We start from the raw sequence: 14,639 nt of genomic DNA on the forward strand, positions 1-14,639 counted from the left end.
TTGAATACATTTAATTAATCAATTTGATAATGTAATCAACTTAGGCACCCTCAATAATTAATGTTCGATTAAATGATTCCCATCCCTAATAATTACGATTATTAAGAAGTTATGATCCCATACATTGATAGATGTACCACCCCTTTCTACTCCGTTAAGGTCCTGCTACTATTTACATGCCCCCCCCCCCCTAGGATACATGACTATTATATTGTTACTCATATCATTATAATTGAGTCATATTTTACTCTCTTTTTGTCTCTCAAACGCACACACTGTTTTTGTCTCCATGTATATTTTGTTATTTGTGTTCATTCTGTGTATCTGTGACACTGCACTTGTCTAGTAACTCCTATATCCCTAAATCCAAAGACGTTGTGATGCAGTGGTCTCTGACCTGGCCTCCTCCAGCTGCTTCTCTCTGGCCTTCCTCTTGGCTTTCTTGCCCTGAGTGTTGGCCAGTCGAGCTCTGGCCTCCGACAGCATCTCCAGCTCATCTGCACGGAAACAAACATATCATTAAAGGTCCCCTATGATACTGTTTTTCATCAGGTCTCAGATATATCCAGAGCCTGTCTCTGATTGGCTGAAACACCAAACAGATCATTGTAGCATTACCCATAATCCCCTCTGTTTCAGCCCTGTTTCCAAAGTGCTGATTCTCTGTCTGTTACTTTAGATGAAAATAAGGAGCCCCTGCCCACGCCCCTCTGATACCTCATTCACACCAACGGTGTTTCGGGGCCGGTTCGGAGCTGGAGCTTGAAAAGCACCGGGTTTTCCTCTTCACACCGCAGCGGAGCAGCCTCTTAGCTCCGGAATCCGGTTCATTTCAAGCACCAAAAAATTGTCCGGCCAGAGCAAAAGCACCGCAGACGTCACGCTTACGTCGAGGCGGGGGAGGGGGAGGGGGAGGGATCAACTCCTGAACAACAACAACAAGCCCGCGTTGTATCCAGCTTGTTCACAACGATGGAGAAACTTAACAAGCAGCAGTGGTCCACTGAAGAGACCAGCTGCCTGCTGGGGATCTGGTCTTCCGAAGAGGTTCAGAGGAAGCTGGAGCACAATCGGCCATTGTTGTTGTTGTCGGTGTCAGCTGTGAGGGGTTTCCGTGTGGTTTGGCTTTATGAAGCAGGCACGCAAACGGTTACGTCATGACGCAAACGATGACGCAATGACGCAGCACCAGTCGGACTCTGGGCGGTGTGAAAAGAGCCGGAGCTAAACCGAAGAACCGGTTCTGAACCTGAAAAGCTCCGGAGCTTGAAGCGGAGTTGCGTTGGTGTGAATGAGGTATGAGAGACATTTGGTTACAAAGAACTCAATGGAGCTCTAGGAGGAGATTCAGGTGATAAGGGGGGGGGGTTACCTTGGTTGCTGATTGGCTAATGGTTACACAAGACAAAACATCGTGATGACATCATAAAGTGGCCAAAATCTGATCAGCTCATTTTCAGACAGGTTTTTATAGAAATGGATCAAAAAGAGAGAGAATCTTTGTTCCTGAAACTTTCAGAGTCTCTTTCCACAGAGGGGACACATGTTGATGTAGAAGAGACATGAAGAAGAGGGGACACATGTTGATGTAGAAGAGACATGGAGAAGAGGGGACACATGTTGATGTAGAAGAGACATGAAGAAGAGGGGACACATGTTGATGTAGAAGAGACATGAAGAAGAGGGGACACATGTTGATGTAGAAGAGACATGAAGAAGAGGGGACACATGTTGATGTAGAAGGAACATGAAGAAGAGGGGACACATGTTGATGTAGAAGAGACATGAAGAAGAGGGGACACATGTTGATGTAAAGAGACATGAAGAAGAGGGGACACATGTTGATGTAGAAGAGACATGAAGAAGAGGGGACACATGTTGATGTAGAAGAGACATGAAGAAGAGGGGACACATGTTGATGTAGAAGAGACAGGAGAAGAGGGGACACATGTTGATGTAGAAGAGACATGAAGAAGAGGGGACACATGTTGATGTAGAAGAGACATGAAGAAGAGGGGACACATGTTGATGTAGAAGAGACATGAAGAGAAGGGGACACATGTTGATGTAGAAGAGACATGAAGAAGAGGGGACACATGTTGATGTAGAAAGACATGAAGAAGAGGGGACACATGTTGATGAAGAAGAGACATGAAGAAGAGGGGACACAATGTTGATGTAGAAGAGACATGAAGAAGAGGGGACACATGTTGAGTGTAGAAGAGACATGAGAAGAGGGACACATGTTGCATGTAGAGAGACATGGAGAAGAGGGGACACATGTTTGATGTAGAAGAGACATGAAGAAGAGAGGGGGGACCATGTTGATGTAGAAGAGACATGAAGAAGAGGGGACACATGTTGATGTAGAAGAACATGAAGAAGAGGGGACACATGTTGATGTAGAAGAGACATGAAGAAGAGGGACACATGTTTGATGTAGAAGAGACATGAAGAAGAGGGGACACATTTGATGTAGAAGAGACATGAAGAAGAGGGGACACATGTTGATGTAGAAGAGACATGAAGAAGAGGGGACACATGTTGATGTAGAAGAGACATGAAGAAGAGGGGACACATGTTGATGTAGAAGAGACATGGAGAAGAGGGGACACATGTTGATGTAGAAGAGACATGAAGAAGAGGGGACACATGTTGATGTAGAAGAGACATGAAGAAGAGGGGACACATGTTGATGTAGAAGAGACATGAAGAAGAGGGGACACATGTTGATGTAGAAGAGACATGAAGAAGAGGGGACACATGTTGATGTAGAAGAGACATGAAGAAGGGGGACACATGTGATGTAGAAGAGACATGAAGAAGAGGGGACACATGTTGATGTAGAAGAGACATGAAGAAGAGGGGACACATGTTGATGAAGAAGAGACATGAAGAAGAGGGGACACATGTTGATGTAGAAGAGACATGAAGAAGAGGGGACACATGTTGATGTAGGAGAGACATGAAGAAGAGGGGACACATGTTGATGTAGGAGAGACATGAAGAAGAGGGGACACATGTTGATGTAGAAGAGACATGAAGAAGAGAGGACACATGTTGATGAAGAAGAGACATGAAGAAGAGGGGACACATGTTGATGTAGAAGAGACATGAAGAAGAGGGGACACATGTTGATGTAGAAGAGACATGAAGAAGAGGGGACACATGTTGATGTAGAAGAGACATGAAGAAGAGGGGACACATGTTGATGTAGAAGAGACATGAAGAAGAGGGGACACATGTTGATGTAGAAGAGACATGAAGAAGAGGGGACACATGTTGATGTAGAAGAGACATGAAGAAGAGGGGACACATGTTGATGTAGAAGAGACATGAAGAAGAGGGGACACATGTTGATGTAGAAGAGACATGAAGAAGAGGGGACACATGTTGATGAAGAAGAGACCTGAAGAAGAGGGGACACATGTTGATGTAGAAGAGACATGAAGAAGAGGGGACACATGTTGATGTAGAAGAGACATGAAGAAGAGGGGACACATGTTGATGAAGAAGAGACATGAAGAAGAGGGGACACATGTTGATGTAGAAGAGACATGGAGAAGAGGGGACACATGTTGATGTAGAAGAGACATGAAGAAGAGGGGACACATGTTGATGAAGAAGAAACATGGAGAAGAGGGAACACATGTTGATGTAGAAGAGACATGAAGAAGAGGGGACACACGTTGATGTAGAGGAGACATAAAGAAGAGGGGACACGTGTTGATGTAGAAGAGACATGAAGAAGAGGGGACACATGTTGATGTAGAAGAGACATGAAGAAGAGGGACACATGTTGATGTAGAAGAGACATGAAGAAGAGGGGACACATGTTGATGTAGAAGAGACATGAAGAAGAGGGGACACATGTTGATGTAGAAGAGACATGAAGAAGAGGGGACACATGTTGATGTAGAAGAGACATGGAGAAGAGGGGACACATGTTGATGAAGAAGAGACATGAAGAAGAGGGGACACATGTTGATGTAGAAGAGACATGAAGAAAGAGGGGACACATGTTGATGTAGAAGAGACATGAAGAAGAGGGGACACATGTTGATGTAGAAAGAGACATGAAGAAGAGGGGACACATGTTGATGTAGAAGAGACATGAAGAAGAGGGGACACATGTTGATGTAGAAGAGACATGAAGAAGAGGGGACACATGTTGATGTAGAAGAGACCATGAAGAAGAGGGGACACATGTTGATGTAGAAGAGACATGAAGAAAGAGGGGACACATGTTGATGTAGAGAAGAGACATGAAGAAGAGGGGACACATGTTGATGTAGAGAGACATGAAGAAGAGGGGACACATGTTGATGTAGAAGAGACATGAAGAAGAGGGGACACATGTTGATGTAGAAGAGACATGAAGAAGAGGGGACACATGTTGATGTAGAAGAGACATGAAGAAGAGGGGACACATGTTGATGAAGAAGAAGATCGGAAGAGGAGGACACATTGATGTAATAGAGACGTGAAGAAGAGGGGACAACATGTTTGATGTAGAAGAAGGACATGAAGAAGACGGGGACACATGTTATGTAGAAGAAGAGACATGAAGAGAGGGGACACATGTTGTGAGAGACATGAAGAGAGGGGACACATGTTGTGTAGAATAGCATGAAGAGGAGGGGACACATGTTGATGGTAGAAGAGGACATAGAGACATGAAGAAGAGGGGGACACATGTTGATGTAGAAGAGACATGAAGAAGAGGGGACACATGTTGATGTAGAAGAGACATGAAGAAGAGAGGGACACATGTTTGATTTAGAAGAGACATGAAGAAGGAGAGGGCCACATGTTGATGTAGAAGAGAACATGAAGAAGAGGGGGACACATGTGATTGTAAGAAGAGACATGAAGAAGAGGGGGACCACATGTTGATGTAGAAGAGACATGAAGAAGACGGGGACACATGTTGATGTGAAAGAGGACATGAAAGAAGAGGGGGACACCATTTATGATGTAGAAGAGACATGAAGAAGAGGGGACACATGTTGATGTAAGAAGAGACATGAAAAGAGGGGACACATGTTGATGTAGAAGAGACATGAAGAAGAGGGGACACATGTTGATGTAAGAAGAGACATGAAGAAGAGGGGACACATGTTGATGTAGAAGAGACATGAAGAAGAGGGGACACACGTTGATGTAGAAGAGACATGAAGAAGAGGGGACACACGTTGATGTAGAAGAGACATGAAGAAGAGGGGACACATGTTGATGTAGAAGAGACATGAAGAAGAGAGGACACATGTTGATGTAGAAGAGACATGAAGAAGAGGGGACACATGTTGATGTAGAAGAGACATGAAGAAGAGGGGGACACATGTTGATGTAGAAGAGGACATGAAGAAGAGAGGGACACATTGTTGATGTAGAAGAGACATGAAGAAGAGGGGACACATGTTGATGAAGAAGAGACATGAAGAAGAGGGGACACATGTTGATGTAGAAGAGACATGGAGCAGAGGGTACACATGTTATGTAGAGAAGAGACATGAAGAAGAGGGGACACATGTTGATGTAGAAGAGACATGAAGAAGAGGGGGACACCCTGTGATGTAGGATAGAGACATGCAGAAGAGGGGACAACTGTTGAGTAGAAGAGACATGAAGAAGAGAGGGACACATGTTGATGTAAGAGACATGAAGAAGAGAGGGACACATGTGATGTAGAAGAGACATGAAGAAGAGGGGACACATGTTGATGTGAAGAAGAGACATGAAGAAGAGGGGACACATGTTTGATGTAGAAAGAGACATGAAGAAGAGGGGACACATGTTTGGATGTAGAAGAGACATGAAGAAGAAGGGGCCACATGTTGATGTAGAAGAGACATGAAGAAGAGGGGACACACGTTGATGTAGGAGACATAAAGAAGAGGGGACACGTGTTGATGAGAAGAGACATAAGAAGAGGGGACACATGTTGATGTAGAAGAGACATGAAGAAGAGGGGACACATGTTGATGTAGAAGAGACATGAAGAAGAGGGGACACATGTTGATGTAGAAGAGACATGAAGAAGAGGGGACACATGTTGATGTAGAAGAGACATGAAGAAGAGGGGACACATGTTGATGTAGAAGAGACATGAAGAAGAGGGGACACATGTTGATGTAGAAGAGACATGAGGAAGAGGGGACACATGTTGATGTAGAAGAGACATGGAGAAGAGGGGGACACATGTTGATGAAGAAGAGACATGAAGAAGAGGGGACACATGTTGATGTAGAAGAGACATGAAGAAGAGGGGACACATGTTGATGTAGAAGAGACATGAAGAAGAGGGGACACATGTTGATGTAGAAGATACATGAAGAAGAGGGGACACATGTTGATGTAGAAGAGACATGAAGAAGAGGGGACACATGTTGATGTAGAAGAGACATGAAGAAGAGGGGACACATGTTGATGTAGAAGAGACATGAAGAAGAGGGGACACATGTTGATGTCGAAGAGACATGAAGAAGAGGGGACACATGTTGATGTAGAAGAGACATGAAGAAGAGGGGACACATGTTGATGTAGAAGAGACATGAAAGAAGAGGGGACACATGTTGATGTAGAAGAGACATGAAGAAGAGGGGACACATGTTGATGTAGAAGAGACATGAAGAAGAGGGGACACATGTTGATGTAGAAGAGACATGAAGAAGAGGGGACACATGTTGATTTAGAAGAGACATGAAGAAGAGAGGACACATGTTGATGTAGAAGAGACATGAAGAAGAGGGGACACATGTTGATGAAGAAGAGACATGAAGAAGAGAGGACAATGTTGATGTAGAAGAGACATGAAGAAGAGGGGACACATGTTGATGTAGAAGAGACATGAAGAAGAGGGGACACATGTTGATGTAGAAGAGACATGAAGAAGAGGGGACACATGTTGATGTAGAAGAGACATGAAGAAGAGGGGACACATGTTGATGTAGAAGAGACATGAAGAAGAGGGGACACATGTTGATGTAGAAGAGACATGAAGAAGAGGGGACACATGTTGATGTAGAAGAGACATGAAGAAGATACCTTCGTCCATGTCCACCGGGTCGGGTCGGGCAGGTTTAGTTTCAGGGTTCGGATCGATCTCTCCTGGTTTTAACTTCCTGGGGTCGTCTCCCACTTCCTCCTCATTATCCTTTTGTGCTGCCTTGTCTCTGAACACACACACATATATATAACACACTTAATTAAAGAGCTTCAGATAGTGTGATAACCTTTGGTTCCTAAAACCCTTTATGAACACAGTTAGAAACACACTACATGTATACAGTTTTGTACATTTAAATTGTTTAGACTGTAAGTTAGACCCTCCAGAAAAACGCGGGCAAAAATCCTTGATTATGTGATCAAACATGCGGGGTTTATGTGGTTTATGTGGTTTAATGTGGTTTATGTGGTTTAATGCCGTGAAATATGCGGAAAAATGTATTTACAATTTTGTTTATTCATTCTTATTTATTTATTCTCTCTCAACCTGCCACTAACGTTAAACCCCTTTACTATACAATTAAACACATTCAATGTTTATTTATTGTAAAAGAAATTGGGCTATTTTAATCACACTCTCTCTCTCTCACGCACACACACACACACACACACTTCTCCGCCTCATTCTGTTTTCATTTCATTTCATGTTCGTTATCTGACCAGCTTCAATCTTGTAGGCTGCTCATCTCGTGTCTTGTAGCCCTCAAAGGGTTTTGGAGGTCGATGCCTCGGTGAACGTAAGTTGTTTGGCGTTCTTGTCCGGAGCAGCAGAAAGCGTGTACGAATGTTTGAATGAATCAAAGTGGGTCGTCACCGTCGATGTTCTCTTATGCTCCAACACACAGTTGCACGGGGTGCAGAATAGTTTCGGGGAACTGCTTTGCCTTTAGCAGAAATGTTCGTGGGTAAATGAGATGGATTAGATTTGTTCATCTTGGTGTTTTCTCTCTCGTGTGAGCTCCACACGTTCACTCTATGGTGTTGTTTGCCTTCTGTGATGCGCGAGCTGATGACGTCGCATCATCATCATCATCATCACTTCACGTCAAGACGAGTTAACTTTTTTCCCCTCAACTTTGTGGAAAAATGCGGGGATTATTCGGCCTTTTGATAAATATGCGGCCTTTTAAAAATCTGTGCCATTTTGCGGTAAATTCTGCAATCGCAGAATCGCGTTTTTCTGGAGGGTCTAGTAAGTGTGCATTTCAGGGTCTATGCAGGAATCCTGTCCAATTTAATAACTTGTAAGACCCTTTCCATACATTTTAAGACCTCATCTCCACTTGGAGTTCTAACCGGTTACCTTGGCGACACCCTTTACCTCACATTGACTGTATACAGTATTGATTGTCCTTCCTCCTTCATCTTCCAACCATTTGGACGCAGACTTGCATTTCCCCATAACGATGTTGCTTAGCAACCGGCATAAACGGACCTTCACGCTATCAAGCAGTGAGCGTGCGATGTCCTGTTCAGATGACGTCACACCCAACGGGATGCCATCAATAAACTACACAGAATCACTACACACCTACGCCATGACTACATTCAGGCAGACTGTAGAATACAACCTCTCTGGACCATTTATATACTTATTGAAAACAAGCTACAAAATGTAACACCTTGGAAAATGCCGTTTAATAGCCTTAATTTTTGCTAAATTGATTCAACTTTTAATACTTTTTAAGACCCCGCGGACCCCCTGACAGATGCACAGCTTTGATCTCACAGTATAATTATAAACTTGAAACCTATGCAGTATGAATGCTGAGCAGAACATGAGGTCTTACAGCAGGTATTCGTAGTGCTCCAGGCACTGGGCGGCGGTGCGTCCGATGATGGGAGCGATGGTCCTCCACTGGGTGGGCATCAGCTTGGCCAGATGCAGCAGCTTCTCCTCCTCTTCTCGGGACCATTCTGTCTTCTTGATGCTGGGATCCAACCACTCGTACCTGCAGGCAGACACAGAGAACACAGAGGCATGTGAACAGGAGATCACACTGGGACAAAGGATGTGTTTCGTGGAGCGGCAAAACACAGGGAAAACCACGGGCGAAGGAAAAGGGGGCCGAAGTCATGACAGTAGGGAGCTCATGTCGCTATGCTCGCTACATTATTGATATCGAGAGGATTATTATTTGTAGGGTCTGAGACCAGAGGTCGGCGAAGACCCTGTTGTAAAAATAACACACCAAAACAAAGGGAAAGCACAGAAACACACAACACGCGCAAATTCATTATTGATATCGATAGGATTGTTATTTTGATTTTTCCACTTTGAACGCAAATGTGACCGAACATATATGAAACCTCACCAACACTTCAGAACAGCAGAGAAAACAGAAACTCAATTCTAACTCTTTCTCAAAATTCAGATTTTTTTTGGAAAATTCTGACTTTTTCTGAATACGTAAAAATGTTGATCTTCATCTCAGGATCCATGTGTCTGTGATCCTCTCCAGAATGAGTCATCACATACAGAGACTAGCTCCTGAGCAGTGTCCTTCACATGCTGATATCAAGAGAGGGAGTTACACAGTCACAAGATGGAGGAATAGAAAGCAGTATTCAATGTTTACTTCAGATTAGCTCCACGTCAGAAATGAGCATGCTTGATGTCTCTCTCCATAGAGGCTGAATCATCATGTTAATCACAGAGCTATCATCTGCCTCAAAGAGTCCTGATGCTCTTCTAGGTCATCACACATCCTGTTCACAGCTGCAGTTGATACCTTTGTCATCATGTTACTCTCATGTTGGAGGAGGACACTCAGTGTTCCCCAGCACTTCCCTTACCCAGGGACGAGCTGGGACGAGACACCATCACATGTGTTAGTAACAGGAAGACTCACCATCGAGCTTTACACTGTTTGGCAGACTTGCGATGCAGCAGGGAGGCGATTCGAGACCACTGGTTTTTCCCATATTTCATCACGGCCGCCTTGAGGATCTCATCCTGGGAGGAAAGGAAAACGCAGAGACAGAAATGAAAGCTGGAACCTGGAACCTGGCCACGGTCCTGGTTCTGTTAATCCCTTCAATCCGACTGAAAGGTGATTAACAACTAACAGCAAACACAAGAAGAGTTCAGGACACAAAGTCTAACACTCTTTACCTGGACTCCTACATCGTTTCACCTTTAAATAATATGTTTAAATATAACCCATTTAGAAGTAGTTGTACTTTATTCACCAAACACAGCCTTGATGTTTAAAGCTCCCTCTGAATATAATACTCTGCCTTTAAATATCTCATCAATATCATCTTTAAACTCAGTTCTACATACGTCCGTACTAACATCTTTACCGAGGTGTAAAGTAACCAAGTACATTTACTCAAGTATTGTACTTAAGTACAATTGTTAGGTACTTGTACTTTACTTCGAGTATTTCCATGTTATGCTACTGTGTACTTCTCCTCCACTACATGTATTTAATACCTTTAGTTACTTCACAGATCTGGATGAATGATGTGAAATATAATCAAGTGTTGAATCAGACTTTAGTTCCACCTGGAGTAAATCCTCCAGCTACCCTGCAGAATACAAAGTACTTCAAACTAGCTGCACCTTCACCAGCTTTGAGAACACTTTCATGATCAATCATTATAAAACATATCATATATATTATTCTGAAATGGACCAATCAAACAACGACTACAGTATTCCTACACTCTGGTACTTCTACTAAAGTACAAGATCTGAGTATTTCTACTTTTACTCAAGTACAAGATCTGAGTACTTCTACTTTTACTCAAGAACAAGACCTGAGTACTTCTACTTTTACTCAAGTACAAGACCTGAGTACTTCTACTTTTACTCAAGTACAAGACCTGAGTACTTCTACTTTTACTCAAGTACAAGATCTGAGTACTTCTGCCACATCTGATTTATATATCTATATCTCTTTATATTTAGCTACGCGGGCTAATTTCCCGTTGAGTGAGCAGTTAGCTTCATGCTAATTCAGTCACATTGGTTTACTATGAGTTGTTAGCGACGTGCTAACGCAGCAGTTAGCATCGGGCTAACTCATTCCCATTGGTTTACTAAGAGTTGTTAGCATTGTTAGCATCATGTTAGCTTCATGTAAACACAAACCTCCGTGTTGCGCCACACGCCTCCTTTAATCATGATTCTCGGCATCTTGGCGGCCTGGTTGTCTCTCCTCCTTCGGTGAAAGTGTTATAACTGATTCTCAGTCAGTTATGGAGGAAAGTGGAGCTGCACAATGTTTTTTTTTTGTAGTTTAAATCAAACTACATCCAATGCGAGGGAGCAACGAGCTGCACCACACCGGAAACTGGTGTCGCAGAATCAACGGTCCGAAGACTTCTTCTTCGTCTTCTTTGGGTTTTACAGCGGTTAGCATCCAGCTTCACGGTGCATTGCCGCCACCCTTCTGTTCCGGAGTGGATCAGAAATATACGTAGTTCACATTCTAGAGGTATTATAAAGAGTAGAACAATAAAAAGGACATCCTCTTCATCAATTCAGTTTTCTTAAATACTGTAGCGACCCTGTGGAAACATTACGACACTCAAATCAGGCTTTATATTCATCCTCCTCAACACTAACAGGTTCCTGAGATTAAGCAGACCCACCCCACATTGTCTCTTTGGTGTGTTTCTCTGTGTGTCTTTAATATTTAATGACATAGGACACGTTTTACAGTTTCTTCATCTAAACCACATTTAACTTTTTGAACGGGGCCGCTTGTCATGTGACGACGAACAACCAATCACAGCCAAGCTTGACTGCCTTCCTTAAACCCCAACCGTCTTCAGTATATATTCAAGGCCGGATTAACCATATGGGCAACCTGGGCAAGTGCCCAGGGGCCCCTTGTGCAAAGAGGGCCCTCAGTGACACAACTTGTGTTTCTTTTTCGGGCACAACCTCACTCATCATACATTGTTTTAAATGACACTCACTCTTCACCGTAAATAACACAGCTTTTCTATAGGGTCAAATTAATATATTTTCTAAACTGTCTCTGTGTCTCACGATGTATGCGCTCAACTTTATTACAACGCGGCGGCGGTGTATAGCTGAATCACAGCCCCACCCTCACTCATGTCACATTTTGTCACGTGAGCTGAAAAAAGGATGGTGCCGGTAGCAGCCATACGCCCAGCGGGGCTGCGAAAAGAAAGACAAAGAAGAGAGAGTGGTGGCTGCATTAAAACATTTCCCAACAATAAATAGCTTTTTCAAAAAAGCAAAAAGTGACGAAATAGGCCAGCAACCACAAGGAACAGTGGCGGCAGTCATGGAGGATGTTGTTGAGATAGCGAGCAATGTTAGCCTCTAGCCTTGGATTTTGGTGAACTAATCACAGACTTTTCAAAGAGAAAGGCAAGGAAGAAATACTTCTAAAAGGTAAGGTCCACTGTCTCTCACACACACACATTCTCTCTCTCTCTCACTCACTCACACACACACACACACACACACACACACACACACACACACACACACACACACACACACACACACACACACACACACACACACACACACACACACACACACACACACACATTATCTTCCATCACACATCTCGTGAAGTCAATCGGTTCCACCCCCGGCGCTGGTCCTCTCATCCCGTACGGTTTCTGTCGAGGTAGAGGAGAATCCGAGGATCCTGGAGTGACCACCAGCGTCCGTAGGTGTTCCCAATCGAACTTGCAGAGACCCTGCTCGCAGCGCCAATTGTTATGTAAATCCAAAGTCGCAACACACTGGAGAGTACAAGTCAGAGTGATCAATTTCAAATAAATGGTGAATCAGACAGAGTTGTCTTTCTGGTGATTTTATTTGAAGCTTCAGATAAACATTAGATACAATAAAATATAGACACAGGTCTCACAGAGTATAGAATAGTCTGCGCGAGTGTGCGCAGTTCAATATAGTAGCAAGGCTTATATAGCAGAAATGGTGAGAAGGTAGGAAATCTGTCTTCACACGGTCACATTGTTATTAGACACATGTCCTTGAGCTGTAGATCTCAGGAAAGGCAAGTTCTCGTGTGACTATGTGTGAGTCTCAACATAATAGCAGCTGTGGCCTTGAAGTAGAGTAGATAGAGGCAAACAGCACATCTAACCAAATGAGAAGCATTTACTTTGAACATATAAGGATATAATAGAAATTTCCACTACAGAGGGCAAAAGGCTAGACCTACTTTGGTTGAACTATGTGGCTGCGTCCCTGCTTTTGACAAATAGGTGTGCGATTTGACATGCCAGATTGACTGACAATTCTAAATATTGGTCATGTTGGTAGAATTGGGTAGGCGTGGTGTTACTTGTTGGTACGGGGGTTGGGGGGGGGGGGGGGGGCATGAGCGCTCAGTGCCCAGGGGCCCCTGGAGGTACTAATCCGGCCTTGTATATATTAGAAGTTTATTATTTTACTGCCAACAGAGTTTAAGATCTATACAGAATGTCTACTTTATAGGACATGTTATGAGCTCTGCTGCTGCTCATCTGTCACATGATCACGATGTCAGTTATAATAATAATTAAGCTGCGCGACTTCTCTCTGCAGGGACAGTCTACAAAGTGCAACACCGAAACATGTAAAACTAAAATAATAAATAACTTCCCTGTCCTAAAGTTTTACCAAAATCTCTTCGCACATCTTCTAACACTTCAGGGCCGGTTCTGACCAGTTTGCTGCCCTAGGCAAGATTTTAGCTGGCAATGAAAAACCTCTACAAAAGACCAATACACTACAAAAAGAGAAACGTATTGACATGGTGGACAGCTTGTATAAAAAGGCTTCAAATGTATTTAGTATTGTATGAACATGTTTTAATTGGGGGGTGGATGTCACATACCCCCCGGAAAGAAATGTTGTAACATTAACATTTTAAAGTAAAATGCTTCAAGCTGGTGCACTTTGAGCGCCCAATTACTAGACAGTAGATCTAGGCTGGGGTACAACTTTAAACACCCATAACAAAGATTTGTTTACATTTTAATAATCAAATAAGTATGTGAACAAAACCAATAACAAATTAATGTAACGTATTTTTATTTTTTAGTTAACCTTTATTTAACCAGATAAAAGCATTGAGATAATCTCATTTGCAAAGCTGACCTGGCCAAGAAGGCAGCAACGTGACACAGAACACAGACATATAAAATACAGAGAACATAACTAAGAAAACAAAAGAGGAAAAGCAGTCCCTACATTGAGCACATTAGGACAGTAAGAAAGGTGCACGACTTATTACTGCAAGAGCAGCTGGTGGTAAGGACTTCAGACAACTTCAATCTAAAACATGCTATTGAGACAAGTGCGGTCAGTTTGAGGCGTGATTGAAGGTCATTCCAAGACCAAGGACCAGAATGAAAAAGACTCCTTGTCTCAGCCTCAGTCCGCACAGCAGGAACCTGGACCCGTATCCAGGAACCTGGACCCGTATCCAGGCACTGGATCTGAGGCTGTTCATTCATCTTATTTTACCTTAACATTTATTTATTCATGCATATTTTGTATGCATGAATGCATACAAAATGACACGTGTCAGCAGGAAACCGATGGACTGTCCACTCCAGGTAGGGAATGAGTCCTTACCCCAAGTGAAGGAGTTCAAGTATCTCGGGGTCTTGTTCTCGAGTGA

At 43.2% G+C, this 14,639-nt stretch overlaps 1 protein-coding gene across 1 annotated transcript; it reads right to left on the reverse strand.

Annotated features, from left to right (window-relative positions):
- Positions 1-397: 397 nt before the first annotated feature.
- cdc5l (CDC5 cell division cycle 5-like (S. pombe)) lies at positions 398-11,346 on the reverse strand (the record flags this gene model as incomplete). Its single annotated transcript, XM_034209611.1, is given in 5 exon segments — positions 398-497; positions 7,048-7,175; positions 8,799-8,960; positions 9,861-9,964; positions 11,108-11,346. Coding segments are annotated over 5 exon segments (539 nt in total), but the record flags the coding sequence as incomplete, so codon positions are not given.
- Between the last annotated feature and the right edge of the window lie 3,293 nt (positions 11,347-14,639).

Source organism: Gymnodraco acuticeps, unplaced genomic scaffold, assembly GCF_902827175.1.
Source record: "Gymnodraco acuticeps unplaced genomic scaffold, fGymAcu1.1, whole genome shotgun sequence".
Lineage (NCBI taxonomy): Eukaryota > Metazoa > Chordata > Actinopteri > Perciformes > Bathydraconidae > Gymnodraco > Gymnodraco acuticeps.